The sequence below is a fragment of the Podarcis pityusensis genome (assembly GCF_964106645.2).
Source record: "Podarcis pityusensis genome assembly, chromosome: 12".
Taxonomy (NCBI): domain Eukaryota; kingdom Metazoa; phylum Chordata; class Lepidosauria; order Squamata; family Lacertidae; genus Podarcis; species Podarcis pityusensis.
Genome location: NC_138037.1, coordinates 403,175 through 422,463, shown reverse-complemented (window position 1 = coordinate 422,463; position 19,289 = coordinate 403,175). Strand labels below are relative to the sequence as shown.

At 53.2% G+C, this 19,289-nt stretch overlaps 1 protein-coding gene across 3 annotated transcripts in view; it reads left to right on the top strand.

Moving 5' to 3' along the window:
• Positions 1 to 12,784: 12,784 nt before the first annotated feature.
• NOS3 (nitric oxide synthase 3) overlaps positions 12,785 to 19,289 on the top strand; it is a 36,802-nt gene continuing 30,297 nt past the window's right edge. The window contains exons 1-4 of one of the 3 annotated variants that reach the window (XM_080975398.1): positions 12,785 to 13,005; positions 13,670 to 13,872; positions 15,789 to 15,903; positions 17,088 to 17,233. In XM_080975398.1, coding sequence (XP_080831524.1) covers positions 12,928 to 13,005; positions 13,670 to 13,872; positions 15,789 to 15,903; positions 17,088 to 17,233 — 542 coding nt within the window. In that variant the 5' untranslated portion in view covers positions 12,785 to 12,927. Of the gene's footprint in view, positions 13,006 to 13,177; positions 13,208 to 13,669; positions 13,873 to 15,788; positions 15,904 to 17,087; positions 17,234 to 19,289 lie in introns of those variants that run through there. The other 2 variants (XM_080975399.1, XM_080975400.1) reach the window with 2 other exon arrangements.

Below are 19,289 nucleotides of genomic sequence, written 5' to 3'. Positions count from 1 at the left end.
GGGGATCCAATCAACTTCTTGCTTCTTACTGCTGTTTTAATGTCCACAAATCTAACCTTATGATGTTCACAGTACTATCCAGTCTTTTCTTATTGTTTTTCCACATCTCTTCTTGTTATTTTCATATATTTTTCCTTTCTCTTTGTGACCTCTGATAGTCTTCGCAAGCTGGTTAGAACAGTTTGTAATCCTGCGTGGATATTTTTTTTTTTATCCAGTAGCCATATCCAGACGTTTTCCATATAACATCACTTCCATACATCAAAACAGTCTTAGCGTCATTAATCTTCACCAATCTGCCTCCTTTCTCAAAACCTCTGAGGAGATTCACCAGGAATGCAGTCTGAAAACAGGTCCGTTCCTCCTCCCAGCTATAAATCCTTTGGCAAGATGGCGACTCCGAATTAATTGCTGCGCCATTCCCAAAAGCTCTTATTGCTTCTCGGTCTCCATAAAGCATACTTTTGGTTAAAGTTTATCTCCACACAGACCTTAATCATCCTGCTTGGGTCAGTTCAACTGACGATTCTAATGGGGGGGGGTTCTTGTAAATCACATAGAAGGAAAGTAAAAAAGGTTCCCCCCCCATTCAGTCCCGTTGTCAACATACCCCGCCTTTGGTGTATCTTCATCGTAAAATATTCCTGTTTCTCCAACCCGTCGTCTTCTTTCGCAGAGGTCACTTAAATTAGCAGACTTCACTCCCCTTCTTCACTTGAAATATGTGCATTTGCTTCTTTTGTAATTAATTATTCCAAATTGCTGCAACTAGTGCACGATCAGAGACAGCGTCCAGGAGAGCCGAGGTCCACACGGGGGCATTCTGCCTAGGGCCCTCACCCCCTTCTTTCAAATTAGGGGGTGATTTATGGGCACAGCAGGCAAGGGCAGTGTTCCCCATTTCCTTGGGGCAACAAGGGAGGCTGCCTACTCCCATAACAGCCTCTTAATTACCCCGTGTGGGTCGGAGAGATGGTATTGTCAGCCATCTTCCAATGCACCCCTAGTGGCCCCCCAGTCTGGATGGTTTCAATACCATTTGCAGCTGCAAAGGTTTTGGGGCAGACGGACTGCTTCGCTTCCAGTCAGTGCATGTCCTGCAACGTCCTGTCGCCATCTGGCAGCTTTTCATACCACAAATGTTCAGGGTGGTTTTGTTTTTTTGTCCCACTTGGAATCATGGAATTGAGGGGTTGGAAGGGACCCCAAGGGTCATCCAGTCCACCCCCTGCACCTTTGGTTGTGCTGCAGCACAAAAATGTCCTAAAGAGGGCAAGAATGGAGTGGTCCTGGGGAAGCATAACAGGACAACCAAGAAAGCTGCGTGGAGCATAGTCTGTCCATTACAAATCTACCCCGATGCACTGCTATTGTGTCAACTGGGCCTTTTGGGTGGTGGCTCCTCTGCTCCCCTGGTGTATTAGGCAGGTGCCGCCCCTGTTGCTTTTCCAGTGTCCGTGGGAGACCCCTCCCCTCTCCTTCAACAAGCCTTTTAAGCGAAGGACATTCCCAGTCTGCAGATGTTTCTACGGTGTTTTTATTGCTTGGCACTTGCTATTTGGTCTCCTTTGGGAAGAAGGACAGGATATAAATTGAACAAAGACACAAATCCGTGACATGTTGCAGAATGCGCTTGCAAACACACAAACAAAAACACCCAGCCTGGAGCAAAGCTGTACAGGAAAAGCTTCCATGGCGTGGAAGAGTCTTGGCTGGTGCAATGTGAAGAGATCTCGCATGATGCCACCCCAATCTCCGAGCGATGTGAGGGTCCAGGAGTCACAAGGTCTGTGTTCCCTTTGGGGACAATGAGGCACAGATGGGTCTTTATGATATACGGTTTTTTCACACATATATACAACCTGTGTCTAGATGGAGGGAGTGCACAGGGTCCTGCTCCCCCCATTGCTGCAGCCTCTGGTTCCAAGAGATCCTAAACACCGTGTCTGATTGCAAAAGGGGCACTTTTTCCTGTTTGCTGACCTCATTGCCTCCTGCAATTCTGCCCCTCCCTCCTCAAACTCTGGCCTTTCGCCTCTGCCATCTCTCAGGTCCAGAGGGGATTTCCCCACTTCTCTGTTAATGGCCTTCTTTATGAATTAAGGACTGGCCACCATTGACCTTTGTTCATCCAACGACCCCTGTCTGGCTAGCTCTTCCCAGCTGGCATGGCTCCTTAAAGGTAAAGGTAAAGGTACCCCTGCTCGTACGGGCCAGTCGTGTCTGACTCTAGGGTTGCGCGCTCATCTCGCTCTAGAGGCCGTGAGCCGGTGCCGTCCGAAGACACTTCCGGGTCACATGGCCAGCGTGACGAAGCTGCAGCTGGCGAGCCAGCACCAGCGCAGCGCACGGAAACGCCATTATCTTCTCGCTATAAAGCGGTCCCTATTTATCTACTTGCACTTAAGAGTGCTTTCGAACTGCTAGGTGGGCAGGAGCTGGGACCTAACGACGGGAGCTCACCCCGCCATGGGGATTCGAACCGCCGACCATACGATCGGCAAGTCCTAGGCACTGAAGTTTTACCCACAGCGCCACCCGCGTCCCTGGCATGGCTCCTTAGCCTCAGCTAAATCCAGGGGTTTCCTGTTTGGCAGGGTTTTGCCAAACCTCTATTAATTTTGCTCTTTTACAAATTCCAGGCTTTACAAATTCCTTGCACCCTCAGACTCCATCCCCCAAACTTATACCAATATTAACAGGGCTCAGCTGCCACACTCCTTGGCAGCAGCCTCACAGACAGATGGAATATGTGAAAATGGCATGACTTTTGTAGAGCTATACTGACATTTTTAAGTGTGCCTTCCTTTTTCCTTCTTTTCGGCTCATTTCCTATGTTTGTATTCCTTCTGTGAAGCATGAGATACGCTAGTCTTTCATATCATTTAAATCTACTGTCCATCAAAATGGGATTCACCGTTTCTCCCCTGTTGCGTTTTATTGCTTTCTAAACTAAAATTTATAAAGAGTATTAAAAAACAACAACCGGCCTATCCTGGAAGGGCCCCAGTTCGCTACTGCCCCCCCCCCCGCAATCCCCCCACATCCTTCTTTCCCGGCACTTCTCCTGCGGGACTCCAGGTGGCGCCTGTGGTCTTGGGAGCCTCATCCCGTCAAGCCAACCAGCCCCAGTCCTGCTTCCCTCTGTGGGGCAGGCACACCTCCTCCAGATTGTGCTCTGGGGCTCCTTGCAAACCACTTTGAAACACAGAACTGCAGAGTTGGAAGGGACCCCCAAGGCTCATCTAGTCTAACCCCCGGCCACACAGGAATCAGAGCTAATATTGGCCCCCTGCCTTTTGCAGAGAGAGAGTTTCCCTCAAGAAAACCTTGGCCTTTCCTCGCAAGCCCCTTCCTCTCTCCTCCACATGGCCCCATCCCAGCTTTCAGAAACCAGCTTTCTCTTGCTCTTATTGTCCACGCATGACCCTTTCGCCATTACACCTGTTACTTTGCTCCAGAGGAATCACAGGGACAGCGTGGCTTAGTGGTTAGAGCATCGGACCAAGACCTGGGGACCAGGGTTCAAATCCTCTCCCAGCCATGAAGGCCCCCTTGGGCCAACCACTCCGCCTAGCCTTCCTTGCAGGGCTCTTGTGGAGAACAATAAGGTGGGGTACAGCAGATGAAGCAAAGCCCCCCCCCCCGATTCCAGACATCCTGCCTCTGCTGCACCCCTGCTTCACCCAGAGGTCCTTGTCTTTTGTGTTCAGCTGGGGGGGGGGCAGGCAGGGCATTCCCCCCGGCAGGGTGTCCAGGATGTTTCTTGGCAAAGCTGATCCATTTCCCAGAAGCCCCGAGGATCTCTGCCTCCTGCGGTGGGCAGGGCAGGAGGGGAAGGGCTGGCACCGGCTCTCCCGCCACCTCATCCATCCACTGCCACTGGCGCCCCTCCCCATCCCTGGACACCGTCCTGCAGTGAGTGGGGAACTCCCTGCCACTGGAGACAGTCAGGGCCAGCAACCTGGGTGGCTTTGAAAGAGGACTGGGCAAATTCAGGAGGGGGCTCTGGAGGGCTCTTTCCTCGCAGCTGAAGGCAGCCATACTGCTCAATATCAGTTGCTGCAAACCCCAGGAGGGGAGGGGGCTCTCTGGCTTGGACCCCCCCTTGCAGGCGTCCCAAGGAGGCATCTCGCTGGCTTCTGTGAGAACAAGCTGTAGGCTATATCCACCACGGACCCGATCCTCCAAGGAATCAGCAAGCTGGGTGGCCAGAACTCTCTCCTCCACAGAAAAGTGACAGTTTCCCTGCCCACACTTGGGGGTGGGAGAAGGTAAAGGCCTTGGGCCTGGCTGGGGAGGAGTCCAGAAGCCCCAACCACAAGCCCCTCTTGGGAAGGGGGCTCCCAGGCCAGCTGTGAGAAAGCCCCCTAACTGGCCACCAGCATCACGACCCCCGGTGGATCCTGACTCCTGACTGGACGAAAGGCCGTGGAGGCTGCAGAGGAGGTCCAGCCGCCGCGATGGCACAGAGGAGGAAGGTCAGGCTGCGGCCGGGGGAGCTGGTCATCAGAGTGATTTATTTTTGCAAGTATTCACAGGGCGCGTTTTCCATCCCAGTGGGATCCTCGCAATCAGAATATAAAACGCTGGAAACAATGGGACAGTTTAAAATCAAACAGCCCCACCAGTAGTAATAAGAATCAAAGGAAACAGGAGGCAGGCCCCAAGACCAGAAGTGTTGGGAACAGCTGAGAGTGTCAGAAGGCGTTGCAGGTCTCCTTTGTCGTTATGACAATTATATTCCACCTTCTTCTCCGAGGATCTCAAGGCGGCAGACGCGGTTCTCCTCCTCCCCATTTCTTCCTCACAGGTAGGATAGGCTGAGAGGCAGAGACTGGCCCAAAGTCACCCAGTGAGCTGCATGGCCATGTGGAGATTCGAACCCTGGTCTCCCAGGTCTGGTCCTGCCCTCTAACCGCTGCACCACACTGCCTCTCCTTGGCCTCAGCCCTCCCAGTATGGAGAGCTCTGCTACCCAGGGGCCACTGAGGAAAAGGCTCTGCTCCACAACTTCCAAGTCACAGAATAATAGATCTGCAGAGTTGGAGAGGGCACTCAAGAGTCATCTAGTCCACCCCCTGCAAAACAGGAAACTCCACTCAAGCATCCCTGACAGAGGACCATCCAAACTGCTTAAAAACCTCCAGGGAAGGAGAGACCACAACCTCCCAAAGGAGACCGTTCCAATTGCCCAACAGCTCTGACTGTCAGAAAGTTCTTCCTGATGCTTGGTCAGAATCTCCTTTCTTGTCACTTGAACCAAGAATTTGAGTCCTTACCCTCCAGAGCAGAAGAAAAGAGCCTTGCTCCATCTCCCATGGGACAGCCCTTGAAGAGCTCCTCTGGGAGTTGGGATTCCTGCATTGCATGGCATTGGACTAGATGACCCTGAGGGGGACCTTCCCATTCTACAATTCTGTGATTTTATGAGGGTCTTTTTCGGGGGGGGGGGCTTGTTTACACAGCTGTTGTACTACCAGCCTTACTAAATGCTTGTGAAACATGGACCACTTATAAACGCCATCTCCAACTCCTCAAAAGATTCCATCAACGGTGTCTCTGAAAAAGTTTACACATCATTTGGGAAGACAGTGTACTGGAAGAAGCAAAGAAGCAAAGATCACCAGTACTGAAGCAATGATTCTTCAACATCAACTTCGTTGGACTGATCATGTTGTTCGGATGCCTGACTTTTGTCTTCCAAAGCAACTACTCTATTCCAAACTTAAAAATGGAAAGTGTAATGCTGGTAGGACAGATTGTGAAGCTGAGGCTCCAATACTTTGGCCACCTCATGAGAAGAGAAGACTCCCTGGAAAAGACCCTGATGTTGGGAAAGATGGAGGGCACAAGGAGAAGGGGACGACAGAGGACGAGATGGTGGGACAGTGTTCTCCAAGCTACCAGCATGAGTTTGACCAAACTGCAGGAGGCAGTGGAAGACAGGAGTGCCTGGTGTGCTCTGGTCCAGGGGGTCACGAAGAGTCGAACACGACTAAACGACTAAACAACAACAACAATGCTGGTGGTCAACAAAAGAGGTTTAAAGACTCTCTCAAGGCAAATCTTTAAAAATGTAGTATAAATGCCAACAACTGGGAAACACTGGCCTGCAAACGCTCCAATTGGAGAACAGCCTTGACCAATGGTGTCCTGGGCTTTGAAGACACTTGAACTCAGGACAAAAGGGAGAAACGTGCTAAGAGGAAGGCACGCTTGGCAAATCCACACTGGGATCAACTCCTGCCCAGAAATCAATGTCTCCACTGTGGAAGGATGTGTGGATTCAGAATTGGCCTCCACAGTCACTTAGGGACTCATTGTTAAAACGGTGTTTATGGAAGACCATCTTCCTCATGACAAGGGATTGCCAGAGAAGAGCTCTGGGGTGGAGGGGTGTTTTCCACCTGCTTGGGAGACTCAGAAGCCAGGGGGGCAAGTTGTCAGCGTGTATTGAAGCTTTTGCACCACTGTGGGCACCGCAGCACTTGCCCAAACTTGGATTCATAGAAGCATGGAGTCGGGAAGGACCCAGAAGAGTCATCTAGCGCAACCCCCTGCAGTGCAGGAATCCCAACCCCAGGCCAACTCCTCTCTTGCTGCCAAATCCACGCAAACAGAGGCGAGAGCCTCCATCCTCCAAACCAAGCGGTCTGCTGGGATGCTGGGTCAGTTCGTCGGCTTTGCCGGCCTCCCTCCTTGCAGGTTCTCTCCTGCCCGACCACCTGCGGGCGGCGCCACCCAGCGGCTGCTTCACCTGCCGGCTGCTCCGAATGAAAGGGCGGGGCGGGGGGAGGAGCTTGGGCAGGTTTAGGAGCTCCTCTTCCCCGCCCCCTTTTCCTCTTGAGAAACGCGTGATCTAGAAGCGCTCTTGCGGACACGAGGTTTTTGCACGCGCTTTGGGGGAGAGGAATTGGGGCGCGCGTGTCCGGCGCTGCCTTTCTTCTCTCGCCCTGGAAAGGACTTTCAGAACTTAACCCCCCCCCCCGCGCCGCAGAAACGCCGAAAAGGGGCGAGGGGGGGGTCATGAGTGCTTCCTTGTGGTCCTGCCTCAAGGCAAGAGATGGGGGAGACAATCGCGCGACCCCGGGTGTCCGTGCGAGTGTAAGTAGCACTCAGACATGAGACTTCGTTGCTTTCTTGCCTTTATCATCGCCCATCGTTCCTCCCAAGGAAGCCTGCGTGATTCTTCACCCGCTCTCATAGAACTGCAGGGCGGGGAGGGACTCCCAGGGGTCATCTAGCCCAACCCGCTGCAATGCAGGAGTCACTGCGGAAGAATCCAAGGCAGGGGGCCACCAGACCTCCCTTTAAAAACAGGAGAGGCCGCCACTTTCTGAGGGAGTCCATTCTAGTGCCAAGCTTGCAAGGGAAGGGAGATGGTGAGATCCTGCCTGGCCCAAGGCCCTCCAGGCAGCTTGTGGGCTGAGCAGGGACTTGAACTGGTGGCTCCGCAATTGCGCCACAAGGAGAGCGTTGGGTTCCCTTCAAAGGAGATGCAAGCAGGAGGGCCAGCTGACCAGAAAAAGGTGGCCTGGCCTGCTCTTGTGCCTTTAAGAGCAGCTTGCCTTGCAGAGGGGAAGGACTCCTGTTTCCACAGCAAGCTGAAAAGCTGGCAACTCTGGTGAGCAGCAGGCCAGCGGTGGCTTCTTCCAGAGCCCTGTCTTTTTCAGAAACTAATTGGTTGCCTTTTTGCAGCTAATGAGGCAGGCAAAGCCATTTTAAAACCGTTTTTTCTTTTGGCAACAGAACATCAAACCCCCGTGTCTTCCTGTCTCAAGGGCCTGTTTCAGCCCATTAGCCCAGGTGAAGCAGGCGCCCGGAGGAGGCAGGCCAGGCCCACACAGCCTGCCCTTCCGCTCAGGTAGGAAGGCAGCTTCTGCCACTGAGCAGCTGGAGAACTGGGGTGGGGAGTCCAAGGATCGCTGGTGACTAGAGTTCTATGATGCTGTGACTCTGAGGCAAACCCCCTGATCTCCAGGAGGGAAGGGCATTGCAAACTGAAGGGGAGGCAAGAGAGGAAAGGTGGGGAAGAGGAGGAGGAGGAGGACAAGAGCAGCACAGATTTGAACTGTGGAACTCCCTCCCACAGGAGGTAGGGATGGCTACCACCGTGGATGGCTTCAAAAGAGGATTGGACAAATCCATAGAGGAGGAGAGGGCTCTTGATTGCTCCTAGCCAGGATGGCTCTGCTCTGCTTGCTGTGGCACTGAGTTCCACAGATTAACAATGTGCTGTGTGAAGAAGGACATGTCCTTTTCTGTGTCCTGAGTCTCTCAACATTCAGCATCACTGGAAGGCCAGGAGTTCCAGTGCTCTGGGGGAAGGAGAAAAACTTTACCCATTTTTTCCCTCCAGACGGACGCCATAGCCAAGGGCCCCCAAAGCCCCTGAAAGGTCAAGGAGAAGAGCAAGGTTGCCATTTCCCCCCACCTCTCTCTCTCTCTCTCTCTCTCTCTCTCTCTCTCCTGGCCAATGTCATCGGCCAGGGCAGTTTCTGTGCCACGACTGGGCCTGAAGCCAGACTGAAACGGATCCAGCAGTTCAGTCTCCTCCAAGCATTAATTCGTAAGCAGGAATACGGATTTGTTAGGCAGGCGAACCATCATTACCTATTAATTTCCTTGCTTTAGCCTACTTTGATGGGATGCAAGAGAAATGACTCGTCTTCGTATCCAGAAACATTATTTAAGATTTATTAATTGGCATGCCTGCGTTTGGAGTGGCTCTTCTCCATGCCCCTTCGGGGGGTGATGGGCACTCAGAGCATCTCGGGGCAACAGCTAAACCATGTAATAGCGAAACATTACTGGGCCGTGAATTAAACTGCATCTGCGATTGCTGGCCTCAATTTTAGCAATGATCCAACTTTCACATAATTCAAAGAAAATATCCTGTATTTCAATATATAACATGGCTGCTAAAGCCGGTGTCCTAGTTGAATGGCTTCTCCTTGTTTTAGGAACCTGTCCTTTAAATCAGTCGGTCTCAAGTGCTGTTGTGGGTCCTGCCCCATATGCTTAGCCAAGCTTCATGTTGGGGGTGGGGCAGAACCTCAGTTAAGTATTTATTGATTTACTTGATAGCCCCCCCCTTGGCTACGCCCATGTCCCGCCCCTTGGTTCCCTAATCCCAGGGCCCCCTTCTCTACCTCATAAAAAGCATTATTCAGAACAGCCGTTTGCATGACCCATTAAGGAAGTTAATAACGCAATAAAATTCAAAGCACCAAAAATTAATTGCACATTTATTCAAAATCTAACTGAAACCTTCCGGCAACTCTCAACTTAGTCTGGGGTTATGTTCAAGGGATGGTGCATAGAGCCAAAATTGTGAAGTCGAAACACATTGGGTTCAGTAGTGGATGGGATTGCCAAACCTTTCCCCCCAGACGCCTGACCCCCTTTTAACGTTTTGATTATTATTTCTATTAGCCAAGCATGTAAAGCTGAATGCACATGAGTTAAATGTGTGCCGGTTTCTAGTTACCTGTATTTAATTAATTCAACTAAATGGATGAACTGAGGGCTAGCTCGGCCGTTGGAGCACGAGACTCTTAATCTCAGGATGGTGGGTTTGAGCCCCACATGGAGCCAAAGATGCCTGCATTGCAGGGGGTTGGACTAGATGACCCTTGCTGCCTCTTCCAACTCTACAGTTCTCCGATTCTGCGAATTTGATCCAGGGCGTCTGGTGCTCAGCTACCCCTCCAGTGCCCCCTACTTGCCTCTTAGGGCTCACCCAGACGCTACTTGCCCCTCTGAGGCACCACCAGTAGATGGTTCCCCAGGCTGGATGGCTAGGAGGTCACCTGCTCTGGTTGGGGTTACGCTTCCTCTGAAGGAGCAGGGGCGCAGCTTGGGGTTCCTCCTGGATCCTTTGCTGTCGCTCGAGGCTCAGGTGGCCTCAGTGGCCCGGAGTGCCTTCCATCAGCTTTGGCTGGTGGCCCAGCTGTGCCCCTATCTGGACAGGGAGAGCCTAACTACTGCTGTCTATGCTCTGGTATCCTCAAGGTTAGATTACTGCAGTATGTTATACATAGGGCTGCCTCGGAAGACGGTTTGGAAACTTCAGCTGGTGCAGAATTCAGCGGACAGGTTGCTCAGCGGAGCAAGACGGTTTGAGCATATTATGTACACCGATCCTGGTCCGACTGCACTGGCTGCCAATTAACTTCCAGGCCCAATTCAAAGCTCTGGTTTTGACCTATAAAGCCTTTAATGGCTCAGGACCTCAAGGACCTCCTTTCGCCAGATGAACTGCCCTGGACCCCAAGATCATTCTCTGAGGCCCTCCTTCGGGTGCCTTGACTGCAAGAGGCCTGGACAAGAAGGGGCCTTTTCTGCGGTGGCTCCCTCTTTTGTGGGACGCTCTCCCCAGGGAGGCTCACCTGGCCAGTGTTCAAAACTCCCGCTGTTCTAGGTGCATTTTACGACAGGGAATTTCATGAGCACCAGCCGTTTCTGAGCTCTGGGTGCAAATACTGTGCCTAAGATTTCAGATTAAAACTGCAAAGTGGAAGGAAAGGAGGACCTTTTTCTGCCTCCCCACTTCCAGCCACACTCTGAAGACTGGAGAAGAGACCCTCTTAAGAATATTAGAGGGGTGGGCAGGGGAAGGACATAAGATTTTAGTTGCAGTTCATTCATTTTCAGCTTTGTAGTCTTGTTATAAAAAAGGGCATGCCTAAACATTCTGCTGCTGTTCCAGTAACCTCAGTTTAAGGTGCCATTTAGCTCATAGCTTTCCCCTCTCAGTGTCTTCTTTTCTTTTCTTTTCTTTTCTTTCCTTTCTTTTCTTTTCTTTTCTTTTCTTTTCTTTTCCTCAGTTTCTCAGTTTTTCACACTGCTCCTGGCTCCTTCCCTATATGTCCTTAGGCACCAGGCAGAAACATTCCTCTTCTCCCAGGCCTTTGGCTAATTGTACAATCTACAACCTTTAAATATTAAAAACATGATAAAGCATCAAACATTAAATACCTCCTGATACAGGGCTGCTTTCAGATGTCTTCTAAAAGTCAGATAGTTCTTTATTTCCTTGACATCTAATGGGAGGGCGTTCCACAGGGCGGGCGCCACCACTGAGAAGGCCCTCTGCCTGGTTTTTGTTTGGTAAAATGTTATCTTTTTTTTGTTGTTGTTGTTTTTGTAAACCACCCTGTGATCCACAGATGAAGGGCAGTATGGAAATTTAATAAGTAAATAAATATCTAAAATAAATTGGGGACTCCAGTTGGCGTGAAGCTGGTTTGAGAAGCAATGCGCTAGCAGGGCTATTTTGAAAGGTGTGCCTTTTGGATTCAGTCCAGTGGAGACGGACCAGAAACCCGGCCTTGGAAGCCCAGCAAGGGGCCTGGGGAGGGGGCTTCCTCTCTGCGCCTTATCTGGGTGCGCTCTGGGCCCAGCGCCAGTCCAAAGATCTGCCTCCATAGACCTGCAGGGTCATTCGATTTGCATCGGGCTGCATGCCAGGCGTGTCGTCAGTCCTTGGTCTCCTTTTGAGGCCCCACCCCTTCACGAAATAGCAACTGACCACCCTTTCGGAATTGTAGAAATAATGAAGATACGCAGGCAAAAATGGCTGCATGCAATTCACTGAATCCCACTTCATAATAATTTAAAAATCGGATCCCACCTCTGTACCAGTGTCTAGATATTGCAAGTCTTCTGTCTGGTCCAAGGCAGGCTCAGGCTGATGCTCTAGGGAGCCTCCAGGGGGAGGGGACCCCTAAGCCCAGATTTTTTTGGGGGGAGGAGGGCAAAGCAACCAGAAAGTGGGTGTTCTATCTGCCAAGCGGGCTGAGTTGACTTGCATCATTGGCACAAATCCAGCCCCTTGCCAGCCGCAGTCGGTAGGCTCAACAGGAAAACTGGCCCTGCTTCATTGAGGGGGGTTGAGGAATCCCCAGGCAGGTGGTCCATCAGCCTGGATCTGGCGGGGGGGGGGAGTTGGGATGTGGGGACTCTCGTAACTGGAGAGAGACTAGGCTGTCCAGGGGCAGTGCCAGGGGAGGGGATATGATGGCACCCCTTGGCACTTCCAAGCAGCTCTGCCTTCCTCATCCAGTAGGCTCCCCCCCCCCCAATTTCAATGCCTGGGGGGTTCCCCTCCCTCCTTCCTTCCCTGCATGTTGCCTCCAGCGCTCCATATAGGGCTCCTCCCAAGACTGAGGAAGGAAATGGAAGCAGAAAGCAAAGGTGTGGCTTCCTGTCTCCAACACTCTGGGAGAACAACAGGCGGCTTGATGTGGCCAGGCCAAGGGCAGTGGGGCTGGGGAGGGGGCTTCCAAGATGCAGACACGCCCCCCCCCCCCAGTATCCTGCAAGCCCCACGCTCTGGCCCCGAGCTCTGATGGTTGCTTGAGGCAAACATCATCTCTCCCTTGGGCTTTTTTGGATCCGAGAACAGTGGAGCTGGAAGGAACCAAGCGGTCATCTGGCCCAACCCCTGCAATGCAGGGATCGCAGCTGGAGAAAATGAAGCAAGTTGTCCAGGGGGACATGAAGGATGGGCAAATAATCATGCCTGGCACAGAGAAAGTGGGCAAGGAGAAGTTTTTCTCCCCGTCTCCTGATGGCAGAGCTTGTGAACTTGCCATGAAGCTGAAGGTCAGGTGACTCAGGACAGACAAAAGCCCATAGTTGGAACTGCGGAACTCCCTCCTGCAGGAAGCAGGGACGGCTCTCTTCCTGGAAGCCCCCTCCCTTCTCAGAGGTGCTGGTCCAGGAATTGGGGGCTGACTCAGAGGCACCCGGCTGCAGGATGTGCCCTCCCAGCCCTTGCATCACCACAATCTTCATCTTGATCATTCAAGATTCCCTCTCGCTGAACCTTTTCAGTAAAAATGCAGAGGAAATAGATGGTGGTGAGGCTGCCCTGGATGGAAGAGGAGTGAGGCCCAGGACTTGCAGGGGCTGGACTGGATGGCCCTTGGGGTCCCTTCCAACCCGACCATCCTACGGTTCCTCCTTGTTGAGGTCCAGAGGCCTCCCCTGGGCAAGGTCAGGGCATGGACAGAGGCTGCCTGGCGCCCCCTGGATGCTTCTCTGGGCTTCAGGAGGAGGCATGCCAGGGTGGGACTCAGATTTCCCATCGGGAAACGAAAGGCAGGGGCCCTCTTCAGGGCCCAGGGGTTCCCTTTGCAGGTCACAACCTGCCTTTATTCCTGAACGGCCCTGGGAGTTGTGTTCGGATCAGAGAGTTGTAGGTAACCCAGAGGTCATCTAGCCCAACCCCGTAGCCCCTCTTCAGGGCAGCCCTACCACAAAGCAGTCACGTTTGGGGGTGAAATCCAGAGGAGGCCTTTGACCTCCCGTCTTCATCTGCATTTTTACCAAAAATTGCACCTCCAGAATCCCTGACAGGTGGCCATTCTGAGCTCCAGTTTGGGGTGGGGGGCTGAGAGGGTGAGACCCCCTCCGCTCCCGTCCCCCAGTCTGCCACCTGTTTTCTTCTCTCTCCCTCCAACTGGCCTCGCAGCTTGGCATCCTGGCTATTTGGGGAGCGGGGGTGCTAAATGTGTGTCATTCTCTCCCCACTTTTGGAGGGAGCTCGGCCCCACAGCCAACACCCCAAGCCCCCCCCCCCTTGTCCCGGCTTCATCCGTCTGGGCGGATGGGGAAGGCGAGGCCATAATCCCCCCCCCCCCACTGTTCCCTTTCTCAGCAGGCAGGAAGAAAAGGGAGTTCCTGGCACCAGCGACACATTGCTCCAGAGAGAGCCACTCTCTGCCAGGACCTGGTCCGCAGTGCCATGGGGAACTTGCCGGGGGCCCTTTCCCCCTCCCAGACCCACTTCTGGAGTCTTGACCTCTGCTCCAGGCACCGGGCGTCCATCGCGGAAGAAAGCGTCCCCACCAAGAAGTGCAGGTGATAGCAGAAGGGGCCTCAGCCGAGAGCCCAGAGGGCTGGGGGGGGGGGAGAGACTTTGGGAGCCACGTTTGCGGGTGGGAGAGGAGATGACCTGCAGGGAGTCCAGAAGGACTGTTGGGGGTTGAGGAAGTTGGGGACGTCCAGCCTGGACAGGAGAAGGTGGGTGGGTGATTTCAGAGCTGTGTTTAAATATCTGGAGACCAAGCCTTGCAAGGAACGGTTGTGGGAGTTGGGTTTGTTTAGCCGGCAGAAGAAAAGATTGAGGGATGACCTAGAATCATAGGATCATCAGGTGGCTGAGTTGGAAGGGACCCTGAGAGTCATCTCATCCAACCCCCTGAGATGCAGGAATCTCAGCCAAAGCCATCAATATCCAGAGCTGTTTGACAGCGGAACAGACTCCCTCCGAAGGTGGTGGCCTCTCCTTCCTGGGAGGTTTTTAAGCAGAGCTTGGCTGGCCATCCGCCAGGGATGCTTGAGCTGAGATTCCTGCATTGCAGGGGGTTGGACTGGATGACCCCTGGGGTCCCTTCTCTGATTCTATGAACCTCTGCTTAAAAGCCCCACCACCTTCTTACTGTCAGAATGCTCTTCCTGATGTTGAGTCGGAATCTCTTTGCTTGTGACTTGGAGCCAAGGGTTTGGGTCCTTCTCTCCAGAAGAGCAAGCTTGCTCCCTCTTCCATGTCAAGGCCCTTGAGATATTTGAAGACGGCTCTCGTATCTCCTCTCGGTCTTCAGATATGTGAAGGGCTCTCATGCAGAAGATGCAGCAAGCTTTCTTTCTCCTGCTCCAGAAGAGAGGAGCCGAACGGATGGATTGAAGCAGCAAGGAAGGAAATTCTGAGTCAACGTTGGTGTTGCCGGACAATTAAGAAGGGTTTTCTGAGGGTTTGGGTTGTCTGACAGTGGCATGGACTCCCTTGAATGATGGTTGGCTCTTCTTCACTGGAGGCTTTTAAAGAGAGGTTGGCTGGCCATCGATCGGCTTGGGATTCTTTCGCTGGGAATCCTGCATTGCAGGGGGCTGGGTCCCCTTCCAAACACACAATTCCACAATTCTATGGACTTTGCTGGGGTCAAGCCAGATGGGATCCCTTGGAGGAAGAGGAGGTGTCCTCAGTTCCTCTGCTGGCATCGGAAGGACTCCCTGGGTGGGCTTTCCTTCCATGCCAGGGGTCCCCAGGGTTGCCTCCTGGCCCTCTGCAGCTTGGCTTCATCACTTGTTCAACTCTGAGACCAGTAGTGTTGGGAGGGACCCCAAGGGTCATCCAGTCTGCCCCTCCTGCAATGCCAAAATTGCAGCTGGGGCGTCCCTGGTAGGTGCCCCCCTCAACCTCTGCTTAAAACCTTCCCCTGGTCCCGGATCCCCCTTTTTTTAAGCACTCTGGCCTTCTCTTTGGGCCTCCCTTTGGATCTGCTCTTCCAGGGAGGACTTGTCCCATCCAATCCTCACCCCGGCCTTGTGGGAATCGGTTGGGCCAAGCGACAGGCCCAGAGCCCCCGTCCTGTTTTCTGCATGGCAGGCGCTGAGCTGCTCTGGGGGGCACAAGGTTTTCCTCTGGAGGGGGCCTGGCCTAGGTGTCCTTTGTGATCCCCCCCCTCCTTTCCCTGCCATTGCTCTGGGCCCCCAAGTCAACCATTCTCCCCACCCCCAGATCGGACTGCCTTGCCTTCCCCTGTCCCAGCATTGGGGTCCCTCCCTGACTCTCCCTTTTTTCTGGGGACCTGGGTTTGGGGGCATCATCTCAGGGTTGGCTTGCAGATTGGCAGGGGGGGGTCATGTCTTCCCCTGCTTTTGAGGTTGACCTGCCTGGAATGCTTTAGTTGGGGTTCCCTCCTTGCAGGGGGTTGGGCTAGATGACCCCTGGGGATCCCTCCCAGCTCTTCAGTTCTGTGATTCTCTGGTTCCAGCTGCCCAGTTGTCCACCCAGCTGAGCGCCCCGCCGAACCCCCCAAGTACACCCGGCTGAAGAACTGGCAGACGGGCTCCATCCTGTATGACACTCTCAATGCCCAGACCTTGCAGGTGAGGCCTCTGAGGTGGGGGGGGGCTCCCCTCCCTTGGGTATCTCAGTCAGCCAGCCAGAAGGCTGCTTGGGCAGCTGATGCTGCTCACCTCTCTGCCCCTGGGGCAAATCCCACCCCCCAGCCAGAATCCCGAGGAAGTGAGTCAGCACGTTGTCACCTTCTGTGTGTTCTCCACCCTCTTCCAAATATACGTAAGAACAGGGCTGGCCCAAGACATCAGCGGGGGGGGGGGGGGGAGAGAGAGAGAGAGAGAGAGAGAGAGAGAGAGAGAAGGAGGAAACCGATCAGGCCTCCTCAGCCACAGTGGGTGATGCAGTCTGTCCAGGCCGGATCAGCTGCCCCCCAGGATCCTGCCCCTTCACCTTGCCTTGTGGATGGGCCAGCCCTGCCTAAGAGCAGAAGGAGAGCCTGCCGGATCAGGCCCAAGGGAGCCCCTCTAGCCCAGCTTCCCCTTCACACAGGTGAACCAGATGCCCCCATGCGGGATCCCAGCCCCAGAGCCTCTCTCTCCCCTCTGGGGTTTCCAGCACCAGGGATGCAGAATCATGGCCGCCTCCGGCAGAGCCCACCCCTGGGGGCTCCTTGCCATTGGTAGCCCCCCCTCCATGCATTTCTCTGATCCTCTTTTAAAGTTGGCGGCCATCCTGCCTCCTGGGGCAGTGAGTTCCATAGTTTAACTTGGCGCTGCCTAAAGAAGGACTTTCTTGGGTCTGTCCTGAACCTTCCAGCCTTGGGCTTCCTTGCATGTCCACAGGTTCCAGTCTTTTGAGAGAGGAGGAAAGCTCTTTTCATCCCACTTTCTCTATGCCAGGCATAATTTTACAAACTTCTTCCTAGGGGAATCACTCCATCCCTAACCCTAACCCTGACCATCTGGACTGCTTTTTCCCCACATTGTTTCCAACTCTTCCGTGTCCTTTTGGCACAGAAGGTGACCAGATGTTCTGGAGCTCCCAGGCCCCATATAATCCCAGACCAACTGGGCTGATGAAAGCCCCCCCCCCCACATTTGGGGCTCCAGGGGTTCCCCTGCCTGGCTTCAGGGGCCAACCAGTCCTGTGTCAGCGGGGAGGGGAGAAGCTGGCCAGGAGATGGCTGTTGCGGCTGGGAGGGGAGCCTCCTGATGGGGCTGGGGAGTGAAGAGCCTTCGCCGCTGCAGCCCCTTCCCCTCTTTCTCTGCAGAATGTGCCGTGCAATGAGAGGCGCTGCCTGGGCTCCGTCATGTTCCCCAAGCAGATGTGTGCTGCTTTGGAGGGCCCCCGCCCCACAGAAGAGCTCCTGCCCCTGGCGCGGGACTTCATTAACCTCTACTACCACTCCATGAAACGGTGAGTCTCTGGGAGCCTTGCTCAGCCCCATCTCTGGTGGGTGCCATGGCGAAGCTGCTCTTGAGTCTCCCTTCAGTCAATGTGGGGCCTGGCCCACATCCTAGCCTCCTCCTGGGGGGCTCCTGCCTCCCCCAAGCCACCTTGCCTGGAATGGCAATCTGCTGGCCACTTACAGAATCCAGACATTCTTCTCCAAGCCTGGCATTTCTGTGTTCTGTTATCCCTTTTCCTACTTCGGACCTGACTTGGGGTGAGTTTTGTACGTTCCTGTGAAATACAATTGCAGCATTGCCTGATTTGGAGCTTGCAGGGTGCGGTTAAGGCTTTTCAGGACTTGTGCCCCATTAGTTAGCAGCTTCCTGTTTTTTCAGCCACAAAGGAGATTTGTTTTTTTAGTTAGTAGATTCCTGTTTGCAGCTTTCATTGCTTCCCGTTTAGCATGGTAAAAGGGGCAGAAGTTGCAAGGTGGAAGCTTTTAACGAACATTGCCGGAGATTTTTGCTGAACAGGACTTAGTTCTGCATGTAGGAGGGTCTTGGCCGTCGGCAGGGTGCCGCTGGATTATATCAAGTGCAATATGGCCTCATGGTTCTGATTCCACTTACAGCCAATTGTGGGGAAGAGTCGTAAACAAAATCTGCCCTTTTTCCCTTATGGGGTATCCAAGAGCCCATATAGAGGCCTTACATAGGTTCCCTATTGGTAGGAGAGAATAACAGAGGCCAACCAGAGAATATTGAGAAGCAAAGCAGCTAGTAAGCCTGATCTTTATTGATCTGTTGCAACAGGGTGCTCCCCTCACTCGCAAGAAAGGAGGAGGAACCCCGAACCAAGGTGTGCCTGCCCTTATATAGACATTTTAAATCCCCTGCCCTGGAGCTCAACACCACCCCTCACAAGCATCATACCTACATCACAGAAAAGGTGGTCTACAACAGAAATCTGAGTGACTTGTTTATATCGTCTGACAGGTTACCTGTTTAATGGTCACTTGATTGGATACCCTGGGGAGCCTGGCCAGTCTCTTGTAATGATAAATACTTAGTAATGATAAATACTTATTTCTTGAGCCAGGTCACAGGCTCACCCTATTCAAACACAGACATACCCTTAAGACAGGATTTGTGAAGGAAAAGACAATGGGGAGGCTTTTCCATTTTCCTTTGACCTTGCAGAGAAAACATTTGCTCAGTTTGGGACAGTTTGGGAATCAAAATGGTTCCAGGTCAGTCTTCTTGTGCTGATCTATGTACACGTTTGGCTGGTACACTTAAGAACATTTAACATATATCTAAGAGCTCAAAATTCCTATCACAGAAGCAATCTAAGGGACGTGATGTGGGAGCAGCCCAGATTCCCTTGCAGAGTCCACTCCTGTTGATGCACCCCCAGCCATAAGCCTCCTCTGCCATGGCTTCCCCCAGGTGGTTCAACCCCCCCCCCCCAGCTCTCACAAAGGCTGATCTGTGGGAACATGGAGTTCCCCAATGCCTGAGCCCCACACTCTTCCCCTCCCACCTGCTTCTAAATGCCACAGTCTAGTCAGAGATTTCCACCCGTCCTAAGATAACAACTGTGCATGATGGCTTATCTATGGCAAAAGAGGTGTGAGTCAATAGTCCCTGAGCCTGGACGAAGTGCTGTGTCCCAAGGTTGGCACCCCTTGGATTTCTTACGGGGGGGGGGGATCCCTGCAGCTCCTTGCTCACCAGTTGGAATGGGCAGAAGGCAGGGCTCTCTTGCCATCTCCTAAGAAGGCTTCCTCCCCCCAGCAGCTTTCCTCCCCTTACTCCTGAGTAGCCCCCTTTGTGACGCAGGGAGACAAGCCTGGGAGGGGGCGGGGGCACCCCTTCTGGGCCCCAGGGAGCTGCTCTTTGCCTTCACTCCTTTGTTCTCTGCAGGACTCCTGACTTGGGTGGATGTTATCTGAGGGCTTTTCCTCTCTGAGCTGTTTCTTCCTGTCCCCCCCAGAAGCCTCTGATGTCAGGAGCAGACTTTTCTCTAGCCTGCTGCCCCCCCCTTGCAAAAACATTCAGATGACTCCTAAAACCTTTAT